The sequence below is a fragment of the Strix aluco genome, chromosome 24, assembly GCF_031877795.1.
Source record: "Strix aluco isolate bStrAlu1 chromosome 24, bStrAlu1.hap1, whole genome shotgun sequence".
Lineage (NCBI taxonomy): Eukaryota > Metazoa > Chordata > Aves > Strigiformes > Strigidae > Strix > Strix aluco.
Window position 1 is genome coordinate 7,902,593 of NC_133954.1, and position 14,448 is coordinate 7,917,040.

A 14,448-nucleotide genomic window follows, 5' to 3' on the forward strand; every position below is an offset into this window, starting at 1 on the left:
TCCCTGCGTGCTTGCTGATTGGCTGGAGCGCCGGAAGTCCTCCAGAGGACCATAAGGCGCGCGGGGCTGCTCCATAGAGTTACCATAGAGGCGGGGGGATGATGGCGGTGGGGTGGGCCCGGCCGCTCTCTCCGGTGTGTCGGTGGCTGCTGCGCCCGCTCCGGCACCCGCCTCCCTTCCGAGTCTCTCCTAAAAGATCATTTCGAACATTTGAACGTTTTCCCCGTGGTTTGTTAAAGTGCCCGGTTCAGCCGTGGCTGAGCGTCGCTGGAGCTGAGGTTTAGTGCCGTCGCCCCGGGGAGGGGCTCGGGCTCCGGAGAGGGGGATCGCCGCCCGGCCGTGGTGCAGGGGCAAGGTCCGGCTCCGTGCCCTGTTACCGGCAGCCTCAACCGCTGGGGACCGCCGTTGGGTGAGCCGAGGGGAGGTGGGCCCGCCCAAGGTCGCCGGTGTCTCGCCCACCGGGGTGCCCCGGAGGGGGAGAGCGGTTGGAGGGGCCTCCCCAGGGCCGTAGATCGTTACCGAGACTTTTAATTTCCTGTTTTTCCAAACTCCCTGAGCTTTTATCCACCCCCATCCCGAGCCTGCCGGCCCAGGACAACCGTCACTGGTGTCCCCGGTTTTCCCCCACCCCGCCAATGGGGGGGGGGGGGCACTCCCGCACCGGACTACAAGTCCCAGCAGCGCGGCCGGGGCCGCCCAGGGGGAGGTGTCCTGGCTGGGCTCTGCCTTTCCTAGTCCTCCACCTCCTCCTCGCAGCCGCGGAGGTTTCCAGCCGTGCCTCTCGGTGAGTGAGGTGGCGGGGGGGCGGTGGTGATGGGGTCCCGTATACCCCTCCCGGAGTCTGATTCCCCCTCCCAGGGCCGTACGGGAGGCCAGGGGGGGCGGGGGGGGGGGGCGCTGCGAAACGGCGGCGACACTTTCACTTTCGTTTCTTGGCGGCGAAGTCGAGGGTGCCCGGTCTGGGGAGGGGGGACAGCCCGGTCCGCTCCCCGCCCTCCGCCGGCAATCCACGCACACGGGGGATGCTAACGGGGACCCCCGTGGCACATGCTGCCGGCGGCGGGGGAGCTGCCCGGTGCACCCGAGCCACGGTGTCCCGGTGTCCAACCGCGGCTGGCAGTTGGTCTCACTTGAGAAGGGAGAATCCGGGTTTTTCTGCATCTTCGGGGCGCTGCAGGTTAATGAAAGATGAAACGGCAACAGCGAAAGAAATGGGGGAAAAAAAACCCCAAAAAACCCCAGAAAGTCCCTGGAGAGAGGCTCGGCGGTGAACACCGGCGGAAACGTTATTTATTCCGCTCTGCTCCGTGTGAGCTGTAACGGGACCTCATTAGCTCGGCTCTGGGCTGGGACTGTCCGATAATTACCGACACCCCGAAGGTGTGGTTGTCACCATCCCCTCGGGGGGCAGCAGTGGCCTCGCAGGGCCTCTCCTGCCTTCACTGATGACTTACAGACTGTTCACGTAAAAAAATTTCAACGTTAATAAAATGTCTTCCCCACTCTACTTCCTGTCGTCTTTTCCTGGAAGTGAACTGCAGACTTTGCCATCAGCGCACTCTGCACGGCCTCTGGGTGTGTTTTCCTTCAAGATCGCAAGTATTTTTGCCAAAACCAACATCTTTTTTTTTGCAGCAGAATGCATTGTTCTGCTGCACCCAGGCACTGACTCTTTCATTTTCTTTGCAAGTTACTTTTAAGCCTTGTGGCAGCAAGGGCTCACATCCTGTCCTGAAGCTTTATTTTCTTTTTTCTGACTGGTGGCTGTCAAGAGTTCCCTGCCATTTGGGAGCTGTAAATCATAAAGGCACATCAGGGTAGGAAAGTTGGTGAATCGCACGCCGTTTCCTCGCTTTACTGAGGTAACTAAAAGTGAAACTGCAGCCCTGGGTGTCCTGCACCAGGGACAAGAGATGTTTGTGCCACACCTATTTCTACGGTCTGCCCTGTTTTCCGCTCCCAGCAGGACAAATTCTCCGTCCTCCCGAGGCAGCCGTTGTCAGTGCCGTTATCACCACTCTTCACAGCTGTGGATACCTTTTCCTTTCTGAGCACAGCCCTGCAATCTCCATCTAAGCTTCTGCCTGCTTTTCAGGCTATTCTTTCCTCTTGTAGACTTCCACGATGAATGGGACCTCCGATGAGCCTCCCACCTCTGCTGTCCTCTTAGACAACTGCTACTTCTCTCAGGTCATCTTTAACAACGTGGAGAAGTTTTATGTTCCCGGAGAAGACATAACCTGTTATTACACCCTCACACAGAACATTGATCCTCGCGGGAAGGACTGGGTGGGAATCTTCCAGGTGAGTGAATACTGTGAAACCGGTTGTGCCAAGTGTGAGGAAGCAGAAGTAGGCAGAAACAAATAGCTTGGGCTTTGATAGAACAGGGTTGGGGATTTTTTTTCGCAGAATCACAGAATCATCTAGGTTGGAAAGGACCTTGAAGATCATCTAGTCCAACCGTTAACCTAGCACTGGCAGTTTCCAACTACACCATATCCCTAAGTGCTATGTCAACCCACCTCTTCAACCCCTCCAGGGATGGGGACTCCCCCCCTGCCCTGGGCAGCCCATTCCAACGCCCAACAACCCCTTCTGCAAAGAAATCCTTCCTAAGAGCCAGTCTGACCCTGCCCTGGCGCAGCTTGAGGCCATTCCCTCTTGTCCTGCCGCTGGTTCCTTGGCTCAAGAGACTCATCCCCCCTCTCTGCACCCTCCTTTCAGGGAGTTGGAGAGGGCCATGAGGTCTCCCCTCAGCCTCCTCTTCTCCAGACTAAACCCCCCCAGTTCCCTCAGCCGCTCCCCATCAGACCTGTGCTCCAGACCCTGCACCAGCTCCCTTGCCCTTCTCTGGTCACGCTCAAGTCATTCAGTGGCCTTTTTGGGGTGAGGGGCCCAAAACTTTCAGTAATAACCTGGTGTAATGGAACATCTTTATTGTGCCTAGGGACAAAGTGCCAGACCTGTTGTGGTCTGAAGAGCTTCAAGGCTGAGCAAACACCGATTATTCTTTCATGCATAGACCACAACTCTCAGAAGTCAGGATATCAGTGCAAAATTCCTCCCAGTAACTGATCTATATGGAAATACAGTCCCATTACCATAGGATAAACATGAACTGAGTGATGCCATATAACAATTTTGCTGTTGCAGGTGGGATGGAAAACAACGCGGGAATGTTACACATTCATGTGGGCTCCTCTGCCCGGTGACATCCACAGGGACACCCCTGTGCAACAACAGATCTGTTTCAAAGGTGAGTTGGGAGCTTGGGTCACTCGGGGGATGGATGTACACAAGCACACACAGCCACGCACAGGCAGACTCCCACTTTGCTGCCACTAATAAGCGCTACGTTCGGAATTACAGAATATCTGTAGGATCATGCTTTGGGGGACTTATTTCAAATGCCATAATAAATCACAAAATTTTGAATCTGCCAAATTCTGCCATCCTGACTAAGTGATACTGTTCTTATCACTGCCACAAGGAATTACTCACAGTGCAGGAACAATACTGAACTAGGATGTCTCAGTTTTCTGGGGTTCTCACTTTCTGTGCTGTGTAGTTAAGACACTTGAATAATTAGAAGCTGCATATGATGAGGCTGTTGTGTTTCTTTGAAGCTTGCTACCTACCGAAAGATGATGAATACTACCAGTTCTGCTACGTCGATGAGGATGGCATGGTCCGAGGAGCCAGTGTGCCTTTCCAGTTCAGAGCAGAAGCTGAGGATGATATCCTGGTGGTTACCACACAGGTATGTGTCCTCTCTTCCCCTGCGTTTTACTGCCTCTGCTTTTCGTGGCATATGCTCACTGCTAACGGGGAGTGATCCGGTAAATTGGATGCTGAGATAGAACTCAGCAGACTTGGATACTAATCTTGGCTTTTCTACTGATCTGTCACACAAATTTGGGCAGCCTTTTTTTCTCTACCTGCCATTTATCATTTAGATTGTGAGCTCTTTGAAATGCAGAGTGACTTAATGCATAATGTTTCAGGATGTTTTGAATATTTTTAAAAGAAAATGTCATTTTTATGGAATCAACCCACCAATAAATGGGAGTAAGCACGTGCCCATGGTCTGGTCTGTGCTAGTAGTGAAGGCACGGGGAGGTACACGGTGTTCCCTGTGCAGGGCTCAGCTTGCTTTGCTCTTCACCCTGTGCTATTTGGAATGGAGCTTTTCGGTGCTCCTGTATGACCACATGACTTTGTTTCTTGCCAGGGAGAAATGGAAAAGATTGAACTACAACACAAAAATTTGCTTAAAGAAAAGGAGGAGCTGCAAGCAAGCTGTGCAGGACTCCAGAAACAAAACAGCGATCTGCAGGAAGAGCTCAAGAACACACAGGTACACAAAAAAGTTAATACGAGAAGTCAGAATAAAGCTGTAAGCCTGAAGGATGAAGAGGGACTGAGTCAGGTCTTGCTTCACTGTATGCTTCCAGGAGAAAATTTAGGAGGTTTCTCCCCATATTATCTGTTTAATCCTTTACCAAATCATACGACACCTCTACTGCAATAAGAAGGATAATGATGAACAGGAGACATCTTCAGGCACGGGAGCCAGGAATGGACAGGAAGGAGAGTGTTTAAAAATGTTATGTAGGCTGTCCTGAAATCACGTTATCGCTACCATTTCCTCCTGAAGTTTTGCTCAGGGCTTCATATAAATGCATCAGGGGCTGAAAGCGTCGTCAGGATGCAAAGGAGAGATTTTCCTCCTTCACATGGGCTGCCTGGCAGTGTTGCATTTGAGGGTTCTTGCAGTTCCAGTGCAGAGCAGGAGTATTGCTTGGGTCCCATTTACCTCCTGTTGACCTCTCTGTGATTTTCAGGACAATTTAGAGTCTCTAAGGAGCAACACAGAGAATCTGGAGCTGGAGCTGAATTCCCTGAAAAAGGAAAAGCAACATCTAAAGGAGCTGGATGACTGCAGAGAGGCAGAACTGCACGAGTAAGTGTATTTACAGCACATCTCAAAACAGGATTTCCTGTAAGCACCTTGCCTTGATGGATTAAATTTCCACCTGTGAATGTATGGTGTGTTTTGATTTGTTCTGAGTAGACTCAAAGCGCAAATTCAGAACGTGATCTCTGACAAGGAACAACTGGACACCAGACTGAAAACAGCCCTGGATCACATGGATCAGCTGCAGGTAGCAAACATACAGCTTTGCTTTTATGAACTGTCTCTGATGGAACCGGTTTCCCTCTGACAGAGGAGTGAACAATCTTGAGCCAGTATGCGGTGTACAAGCTTTGCTAGTGATCTGTCACACAAATCTGGGCAGCCTTTTCTTCTCTACCTGCCATTTTTCACTTGTCTTGTGAGCTCTTTGTAATGGGGAGTGACTTAAAACATAGTGTTTCAGGGCATTTTGAATATTTGTAAATGAAAATGTCATTTTTATGGTAACAGCCTGCCATTAAACGGAGTAAGCACATGCCCATGGCCAACAGTTGAGGTGCTGTGAAGCCAAGCACTCTCTTTGCAGTGTCTTGTGTGCAGCCCTTTTGTTAATGACTAGACTGCACACATGGTCCTGATCTAACAAACTGCAAGAAGCCCCAGAGCTCTGCCTCTGCGACTTCTGCAGACACAGAAGGCGTTGAGCATCTCCAAAGATCAGGGTAGTATGTGCTCAGTGTTCAGGAACTGGGTTGAGGGTCAGCTTTGGGCAGGCTGGGGAGAGGGAAGCAGCAGTCTGGTCTGTGCTAGTAGTGAAGGCACGGGGAGGTACACGGTGTTCCCTGTGCAGGGCTCAGCTTGCTTTGCTCTTCACCCTGTGCTATTTGGAATGGAGCTTTTCGGTGCTCCTGTATGACCACATGACTTTGTTTCTTGCCAGGGAGAAATGGAAAAGATTGAACTACAAAATAAAAATTTGCTTAAAGAAAAGGAGGAGCTGCAAGCAAGCTGTGCAGGTCTCCAGAAACAAAACAGCGATCTGCAGGAAGAGCTCAAGAACACACAGGTACACAAAAAAGTTAATATAAGAAGTTAGAATAAGCTGTAAGCCTGAAGGATGAAGAGGGACTGAGTCAGGTCTTGTTTCACTGTATGCTTCCAGGAGAAAATTTAGGAGGTTTCTCCCCATATTATCTGTTTAATCCTTTACCAAATCATACGACACCTCTACTGCAATAAGAAGGATAATGATGAACAGGAGACATCTTCAGGCACGGGAGCCAGGAATGGACAGGAAGGAGAGTGTTCAAAAATGTTACGTAGGCTGTCCTGAAATCACGTTATCGCTACCGTTTCCTCCTGAAGTTTTGCTCAGGGCTTCATATAAATGCATCAAGGGCTGAAAGCCTTGTCAGGATGCAAAGGAGAGATTTTCCTCCTTCACATGGGCTGCCTGGCAGTGTTGCATTTGAGGGTTCTTGCAGTTCCAGTGTTTGGGTCCCATTTAGCTCCTGTTAACCTCACTGTGATTTTCAGGAGCTGCAGAACAATTTAGAGTCTCTAAGGAGCAACACAGAGAACCTGGAGCTGGAGCTGAATTCCCTGAAAAAGGAAAAGCAACATCTAAAGGAGCTGGATGACTGCAGAAAGGCAGAACTGCACGAGTAAGTGTATTTACAGCACATCTCAAAACAGGATTTCCTGTAAGCACCTTGCCTTGATGGATTAAATTTCCACCTGTGAATGTATGGTGTGTTTTGATTTGTTCTGAGTAGACTCAAAGCGCAAATTCAGAACGTGATCTCTGACAAGGAACAACTGGACACCAGACTGAAAACAGCCCTGGATCACATGGATCAGCTGCAGGTAGCAAACATACAGCTGCTCACCTTTACTTTTACAAACTGTCTCTGATGGAATCGGTTTCCCTCTGACAGAGGCGTGAACAATCTTGAGCACAAGTAGGTGGTGTATGAGTTTCTTTTTTGGTTATGTGGGTTCTTTAGGAAAATGTCAATCTTTGATATGATTTGACCTCCAGAAAACCTCAAGAATGCTCTATTCTGGAAGGAATGTTTGAGGGTGATGTGCTAAGAGAAACTGTAAGGATTTTATTCTCTAAAAACATCCCCTTTGCTTGCTCATGAAGTTGATCAAAATTCCACTGTTTACCTCCTGCTAGCTAATGATTCAGGCAGAAAACACTTCTGTTTTAGAAAACATTTGATAATTATATTCAGTACTTCAGTGAAAACAAGCCTAGCTGGGAGGTGTGTGAAGGGAGAAGGTAGATTGAAAATAGCTTAGTTGTTAGGTTTGGGTCACAGGAGACCCAGAATGATGGGTTAACCATCAGGCTATAGAGTCTCTGTTTTTCTCTCTCTCCTCTGACTTCCCAGACTAGAAGTGTTGTGTTGAAACTTAGCTCTTCACAGAACGTATGAATGAATACTGTGTTCTGATGAATACATCAGCTCCAGTATATCTCCAGTTTCTACAAAGGTTTTAATGAAAAAATGTTTGCAGAAAAAAAATTCAAGCGACCATAGTTTCTGGAGCTTTGCCTTCTGTAGCAAAAGGTGCCTGTGCTGTTTGATCTTCACTTTTTGCCCACTCATCTCTCTCCTTAGTCTCAGGTGTTGAGTTATGAGAAAGAAGTGGAAAACTTGTCTCTCATGGACCGTGACAAGGCAGAGGAGCTTGAACATTTAAAGGAAGAGAATCAGCAGTTACGCATGAGTAGAAGTCAACAGGTAAAGCCTTCCCTGATTATCACGGTGCTTGGAGGAGCCAGGCTGGAGAGATTGAGGCATCCTCAGCAGTGAACACGTTCAAATATTGCTCAATCTTACAAGAATCTAAGGGATTCCGTGACAGAAAGAGAAGTGTCCATGGTGGCGTGAGTGTCCTCATAGGTGGTTCTGTGAACACACCATCTGACAGATTCTTACAGTCTACATCTATTCTTATAGTATACATTTTAGTTCTGGAAGAAACATCTGTGTAACTAGAGATTGTAATTCTGATTCTCTGTAGCAGGAACATTCAGTCTCTGTCTTGATCTCTTTTGAGTCAGCTCAGGGGATAAAGTAAATCGGTGGAAAATCAGGATTAATATTCGGCTGATTGCGAGTCATTGCATCTGAGCATAATTGTTTCAGGACTGGGACTTAGGGGTGAATAAAACAAGTTACCCTAAATCTGCCCAGACTATATGCTGTTAATTTTACCTCCCAACAGGAAGCTGACTAGTAATTGGTGTGAGGCAGCAACCTTGCTCCTCTCCTCTCCTCTCCTCTCCTCTCCTCTCCTCTCCTCTCCTCTCCTCTCCTCTCCTCTCCTCTCCTCTCCTCTCCTCTCCTCTCCTCTCCTCTCCTCTCCTCTCCTCTCCTCTCCTCTCCTCTCCTCTCCTCTCCTCTCCTCTCCTCTCCTCTCCTCTCCTCTCCTCTCCTCTCCTCTCCTCTCCTCTCCTCTCCTCTCCTCTCCTCTCCTCTCCTCTCCTCTCCTCTCCTCTCCTCTCCTCTCCTCTCCTCTCCTCTCCTCTCCTCTCCTCTCCTCTCCTCTCCTCTCCTCTCCTCTCCTCTCCTCTCCTCTCCTCTCCTCTCCTCTCCTCTCCTCTCCTCTCCTCTCCTCTCCTCTCCTCTCCTCTCCTCTCCTCTCCTCTCCTCTCCTCTCCTCTCCTCTCCTCTCCTCTCCTCTCCTCTCCCCTCCCCTCCCCTCCCCTCCCCTCCCCTCCCCTCCCCTCCCCCCTCCCCTCCCCTCTCTCCTCTGATGTTTTTGACTCTTTCTTATCCTTAATATCTCAAATTTAGCATTTAATAATCAATAACATAAATGCAATATGCTCAGAATGCACCAAAATAAGCTGTAAACAATGCAAAGTTTCTGTTCCGTACTTTGGTGCTCTCACCCACATCCTTCTCTGACACCTCTTTGCAACTCTGCTTGTGAAAATCTGGGATTTCTGTGCAGAAGGAGCAAAATAAGGAGCTTGAACATTGCATGGAAAACTTGAAGGGGTCAGAGGCCAAACTCTCACTTTGTCTGTCCCCCTGTCTGCAGGATGAGCAGGTGCCCAGCGTTGCTGGCAGCTGGGGAGATGGTCCTAAAAGTGCTGAGCACAGAGCTCTGCTGTATTGTATGGAACCTGCTGGTACCTGTGCAGGGGAGCTGAGATTCACTCACAGCACTCTTTTCCACCTTCTTTTGAGTTGCTGAACCATCACAATTTCCCTGTGATGTTGCAGATTTCTATGTGTATAACAAATTCAAGTTTATGGACAAAAGTCTTGCTTTTCTTAGGTAGCTTCTGCAGACCTTTTAGAAGTGATAGACAAACCTCAGCACTGGAAATCACTCCTTGAAGGAATGTGAAGGATATAAAAGGGCAGCATGCTGTGGCATTTCTTTCCACTGAAGAAACCATCATTGGCAATGACTGAGGCCGTCACATCATCTTTAGCCTGTTGCCCTGAGTGACCTTCTAAAGGTGCTTCTCCCTCTGTCTGTGCTACTCAGGAGGCTTTTGGAGGCTCTACCCTCACTTCAACATTGAAAATTAGATGCCTAAAATAGATGATGTGATTACCTCCGCTGTGATGCCAAATGTTCAGGATTCTCAGAGTGATGCTTTGAGAATGACTGCAGAATCCCTGAGTGCTCCATCTTACCTAATTTACTGATTGAATTCAGGAGTCAGCTACAAGATTAATTCCTAAGGATGTGTTAGCTATCCAGCGTCAATGCAAGCCTTGCAGCACCAGGAAGCCCGGCAGACTTGGCTAGCTCTCACCTGCCAGGGTGGATTTTTCAGCTGTTTGTGTTCCTTTTCTTCAACCTCCCTCTTTCTTTGACCCTTCAGAGGTCATGTGTCATCTCACACGTTGTAATGAAAATAGAGTGTGAGTGGTGACGTGGGGATATCCTAGGGGACAAACTATGAAGTGGTAAGACTCCCATTGAAAGTGAAGGGTTATTTCTTGGTAATAAATGCAGCATGAGACAGCTCCAAGCACTGGATCTGTCACTGTTTTATTTGCCAGTTTCCCAAATAACACTCTTCCTTCACAGCAACAGAACTCCAACTTAATTAAAGAACTTGAGGAGCAGAAGGGTTTGGTTCGGGTTCTGCAGGCAAGAAAGAAGGAAGCTGATGAGGAAAATCAGGTGAGAATGTGGCTCAACTCCCTCGCCTTTCTCCTGTGTTGAATATGACACTAATCACTCAGTCTAGCGTTCAGTTCCATTAACCCTTCTACCAAACGGGTCCTAATCATGCCTGCACGTGGCCCATCACCCAAACCCGGCTGCCAGGCTGTCTGCAGGCACGTACAGGTGACTCTGTGGGTACACTCACAGCCTGTTGTTGCTGTCACGTCTGTACAACCTAAGAGGAAGGGTCAAAAAACTTGCACCTTTTTCCCCCACCACAGAATAGATTGGTTGACCCATAATAGCACGGAGATTTTCAAAAGCCCCTAATGTTACCTTAATTCTGACACCACTGGTATGAATGGACTTACGCATTTAAATGGTCATAGCATTTTTGTCCAGTCTAAGCAATGACTGCTCAGATTTGTTCCATACTCTGCATGACTTCAGTATAATCTTCTGTCTTTTAAAGTGTATTACTCTATTGTGATCATCCTGTCTGCCTTTCCGAGCAGGCCACAGAACGGATCCTTGTCCTTCCTTACCTCACTTTCCCATTCAGTCAAGCAGGACCAACACTGAGCTACCTAAAAGAAGTTCAGAGCAATTTTGATTCTGATATCAGAGGATCTATTTTAGTGCGAAGTAGGACTTTTCTCTGAAATGGTCTCCTGAGCTTCTGGAAATTCATTCTGACCTTCTGTCCCTTTGCAGAAACTAAGGAAACAGAATGACAATCTTCTGAGGCATCTCTCGCAGGCTTCTTCACCAGCTCAAACTTCAATTCCAGCTTCTGAACTAGGAGGCCTTCTGTTTGGAAATCCATATTATGGTGAGATTACTTGGCGTTCTGTCTGAAACTGCAAATACATGGCAGTTAAAGTCTCAGCAAATTATCCTCCCTCTCGAATTGAATGCTGTAGAAAAGACATTATTAGCAGCACCTCTGTGCAGCTTTGCATGTGTGCAGATGACTTGGCAGCTGCAAAATGCTGCCAGGTGTTGAGAGTTGACTTAAGTGATCAGCTGTCTGTTCATTTTCTGCCAAGAGAGACAACTATTAGCTAGTTTATTCAGCTGTGAGACTGTTAGTTCTGTGCTTATATCCAGTTTCGATAGTCCTAAATATGGAGGTTTAGATCCAGAGCCACATCCTCATGTTTCAGGAATTACTAGTTATCAGCACATCACATTGTTAATCATTTTGCTGTGGCTAAATGGACTTCTTTTTCCAGCTGCAGGAGCAAACCTGGGAGCAGGAGCTGCAGATGTAAGTAAAATGGACACAACTGGACATGAATTAGTGTTTATGCGCATGAACTGGTGGTTTGAAATAGAAAGCTCCAAGTTCAGCTCTGTAGCCAATTGTCTACATACTGGTTTAGTCCTCGTAAGATAGCAGACAGCAGAATGGAGCCATGTATGCTTAACGTGTAGAATTAATGAGAGTTATATATCTTAAGGAAGAGAAAGGAAACTGTTGACCTTAATCTTTAAGGCCCAGCTCTTGGCAGCTTCTAATGTCAGAATGAGCAGCATGCAACTGCTCAAAACCTTGTTTCGTACTGGAGACATGGACATGTGCTATGAAGGATGGAAAGTCAGGGCACCTCACAGAAGCTCTTGACTTTTAAATGCTATTTAGAGAAGCCTGGAGATATTTGAAAGCTTGAGAATGTTAGAAGTCAGAAAGACTTGTCCAACAGTGATAATATCTGTCTACTAAACCTTTCTGCTTCTTCTCTTTCAATATAATTTTTTAACTGACTTTATTTGCATTTGCTTTGTACTTCAGGCTTCTCTAAGGAAATGTCCCATGTGCAATGAAGTATTTCCTGAAGATATTGAGACAAGTCAGTATGAGGCCCATGTGCACAGCCATCTGCTGGAGTGCCCATTCTGCAGCGAGACCTTTGAAAAGTCCAATAAGCAGGTGTTTGATGACCATATGTTTTGTCATGACCTGGAATAATTCTGAGTTTATATCTGCGCTGTAGAATAGGTGGCAGAGGCCGCAGTATAGAATAGACCAAAATCACTGTGTAGGCTTAATTCATGCTAAGATCACCCAGACAAGACTGACTATACCACTAGCACTGTAATTCTGAGCTTTCTGTGCCATGTAGCATACGACCAACACATAAATCAGGTCAGACGTGCACATCCTGAAACTGAATCACCGTCATCAGATTTAAGTCCTCTGTCTTGGATCCAAGTATATGTGCTTGTTAAATGAGTTACAAATCCTCATTCAAATTTAGCTGAATGTGGTACCAGTTCTTTAGAACAGGATTGGCCATGTAACTGTTCATTCAGGTAGGGATCCAATTGATGGGTTGCAGTACAGCAGTTTTCTGTATTTGGCTGATACAGCTGCATTATAATGGGTTTATTCTTTAATATAGCACTGTGATTGCTAACCAAAGACCAGGAACATTGTATAATCACACTTTCAGTCCTGCTCAGTAGAATTAATTATTAATAAGTAAAAAAGCCTAAATAAAAATACATCTTTTACCATCAGTCATAAAGCAAGTGAAAGATACATGTTTATAAAGAGACTAAATATCTACTTGAAGATCTGAAGGTCTGGGGCCCTCCTTCCAGCAAAGTAGGCAGCACAGCTTGTTGTAGGGTGAGGCACCATCCATCTCAGAATGAGGAAAACCTGAAATTTCTGAAATGGGGAAGGTCACTATGGCGTGGAGCCCACAGGAAAGCAGTAGCTGAGTTGTCTTGGTGGCACAGAGGATAAATAGCCTCTCAATCAGAAATTGGGCATCCTCATTTAAAATAAATTATAAAATTAGATTCTTTCTCTTTTATGTTTCTAAACCTTCTTGATTTAACAAGAAGAAGCTGTTCTCAAACCAAAACATTGTGATTCAAAAGTAAGTGCCTTGGGATGTTAGTGCTTTGTGCACAGGTTACCCAGTTACTATTTGTATTTCTGCTTCAGAATTTTCTATTTATGATTAACAGCTCTTTTTTCCATGCAAACACAAATGGGGAAAGATTTAATATCCAGCTGTATTAGACTGTTTCCTGCTGAATAACTGAAGCAGTAGAAAATACTGAGAAGTTTATATAGAGTTTTAAGAATATTGAGAGTAACAAAAGCTTCAAATTTTTTTTTTTTTGATATTTTGATTCTACACAAACTTTTTATCAGTCTAGGTTTAAATAGAGTATTTCTCTCTTGAGGTGTACTAACTGGTAAGCATTATTTAAAAAACCTGTAAAAGAAAATAAGAGTGAAAAAAATCAAAGCTATATGGATAAAACCTTTAAAAAAGATGTCTATGTTCATTCTTAAAGAAATAAATTGGAGGGTTTGATGGGGTCTTAAGGCAGCTGTTTGTAGGCTTTCCATTACTTGCTGAAGCTTCTAACAAAGTACTTAAGCACCTCTCTGAATAACTTTTAGCATGCAACATGGTATCCCTGCAGGTAGCAAGACTGTTTTGTTTAACAAAAAGCACGTATTTTAACTGGTTTGTCCTCTGTGGCTCCTCACAGCATGGGAATATATCATGAAGGCCAAAGGATAGTATGGGATAAGAGAATGAATCAGGAAAGTAAAATGAGCTGCATGGGATCTGTTTATTTATATCCATTCCCAGTAGTGCTGATCTAAAAAGCTAGAGCTGGCCGAATTTCTTCTGGGTCATAGGAACGGCCAGTGTATCAACACCTTTCTGCCCTAGGCTAGGAGGAAAAGCTGAAAACCCCCTCACTCAGGATGATAAAATATTATTTAAAAAATACTCGGTATTGTACATGTTTTGACATTATTTGATTACTATAGTATATCTCAACATTCCTGGCATAGCTTTATGCCAATTTTGACAATAGAACATTACATCAAAATGAGGCTCATTTTTAGCCGAACACTTGTTTCCTCAGGAAAAGTCCCATTGTTTTTCAAGAAAATGCTTTTCCCCCCCAACCTTTTCCCGTACGTCTTCATGCTAAATTACATTTTGCTTCTTTTACTGCATTGCGTCTTGACAGAAGCAGATCAAACATGGAAAGACACAAAAGCAGTTTTTACTAAAACCCTGGTAATTCACCCAAATGCCAGTTATCAGACCTCTTTCCTTTCTACACTGTTGCTAGTACTGGCTTTAGCAGCTTGGATCCTAAACCCAAACCCGGTCACCTGGGCTTAGTCATGTCACGAAGCTATCTGTGTCCTTCAGCTACCAGGTGCCCCCGAATTGCCTCTCCATCCCTTTTACACGGGTACCTATCATTTTCCACTTGCCTGCTCCTATCATTTCTACAAATCTCAGTGCCTGTGTTGAGGTGCCGGCCCTGGGACACAGGCAGCGAGCGGGTGACCAGCAGAGGGGGTCAGACTGCAATAAATCTCA

General features: G+C 46.3%; 1 protein-coding gene across 6 annotated transcripts; it reads left to right on the plus strand.

Annotated features, from left to right (window-relative positions):
- The first annotated feature begins 96 nt into the window (after positions 1 to 96).
- CALCOCO2 (calcium binding and coiled-coil domain 2) lies at positions 97 to 13,425 on the plus strand. Of its 6 annotated transcripts, none has more exons than XM_074849150.1 (15): positions 97 to 784; positions 2,116 to 2,304; positions 3,157 to 3,259; positions 3,630 to 3,763; positions 4,235 to 4,360; positions 4,848 to 4,966; positions 5,078 to 5,168; positions 5,862 to 5,987; positions 6,458 to 6,585; positions 6,697 to 6,787; positions 7,552 to 7,674; positions 9,992 to 10,087; positions 10,787 to 10,904; positions 11,308 to 11,342; positions 11,868 to 13,425. In XM_074849150.1, exons 2-15 carry the CDS (start codon positions 2,125 to 2,127, stop codon positions 12,042 to 12,044), a joined length of 1,647 nt encoding a protein of 548 aa, XP_074705251.1. In that variant the 5' UTR covers positions 97 to 784; positions 2,116 to 2,124; the 3' UTR covers positions 12,045 to 13,425. The 6 variants fall into 6 exon arrangements, 5 of the variants coding, with proteins under 5 accessions (XP_074705251.1, XP_074705254.1, XP_074705252.1 ...); XM_074849153.1 differs by having other exon boundaries at positions 6,467 to 6,585; XM_074849151.1 differs by having other exon boundaries at positions 97 to 409.
- Positions 13,426 to 14,448: the final 1,023 nt, after the last annotated feature.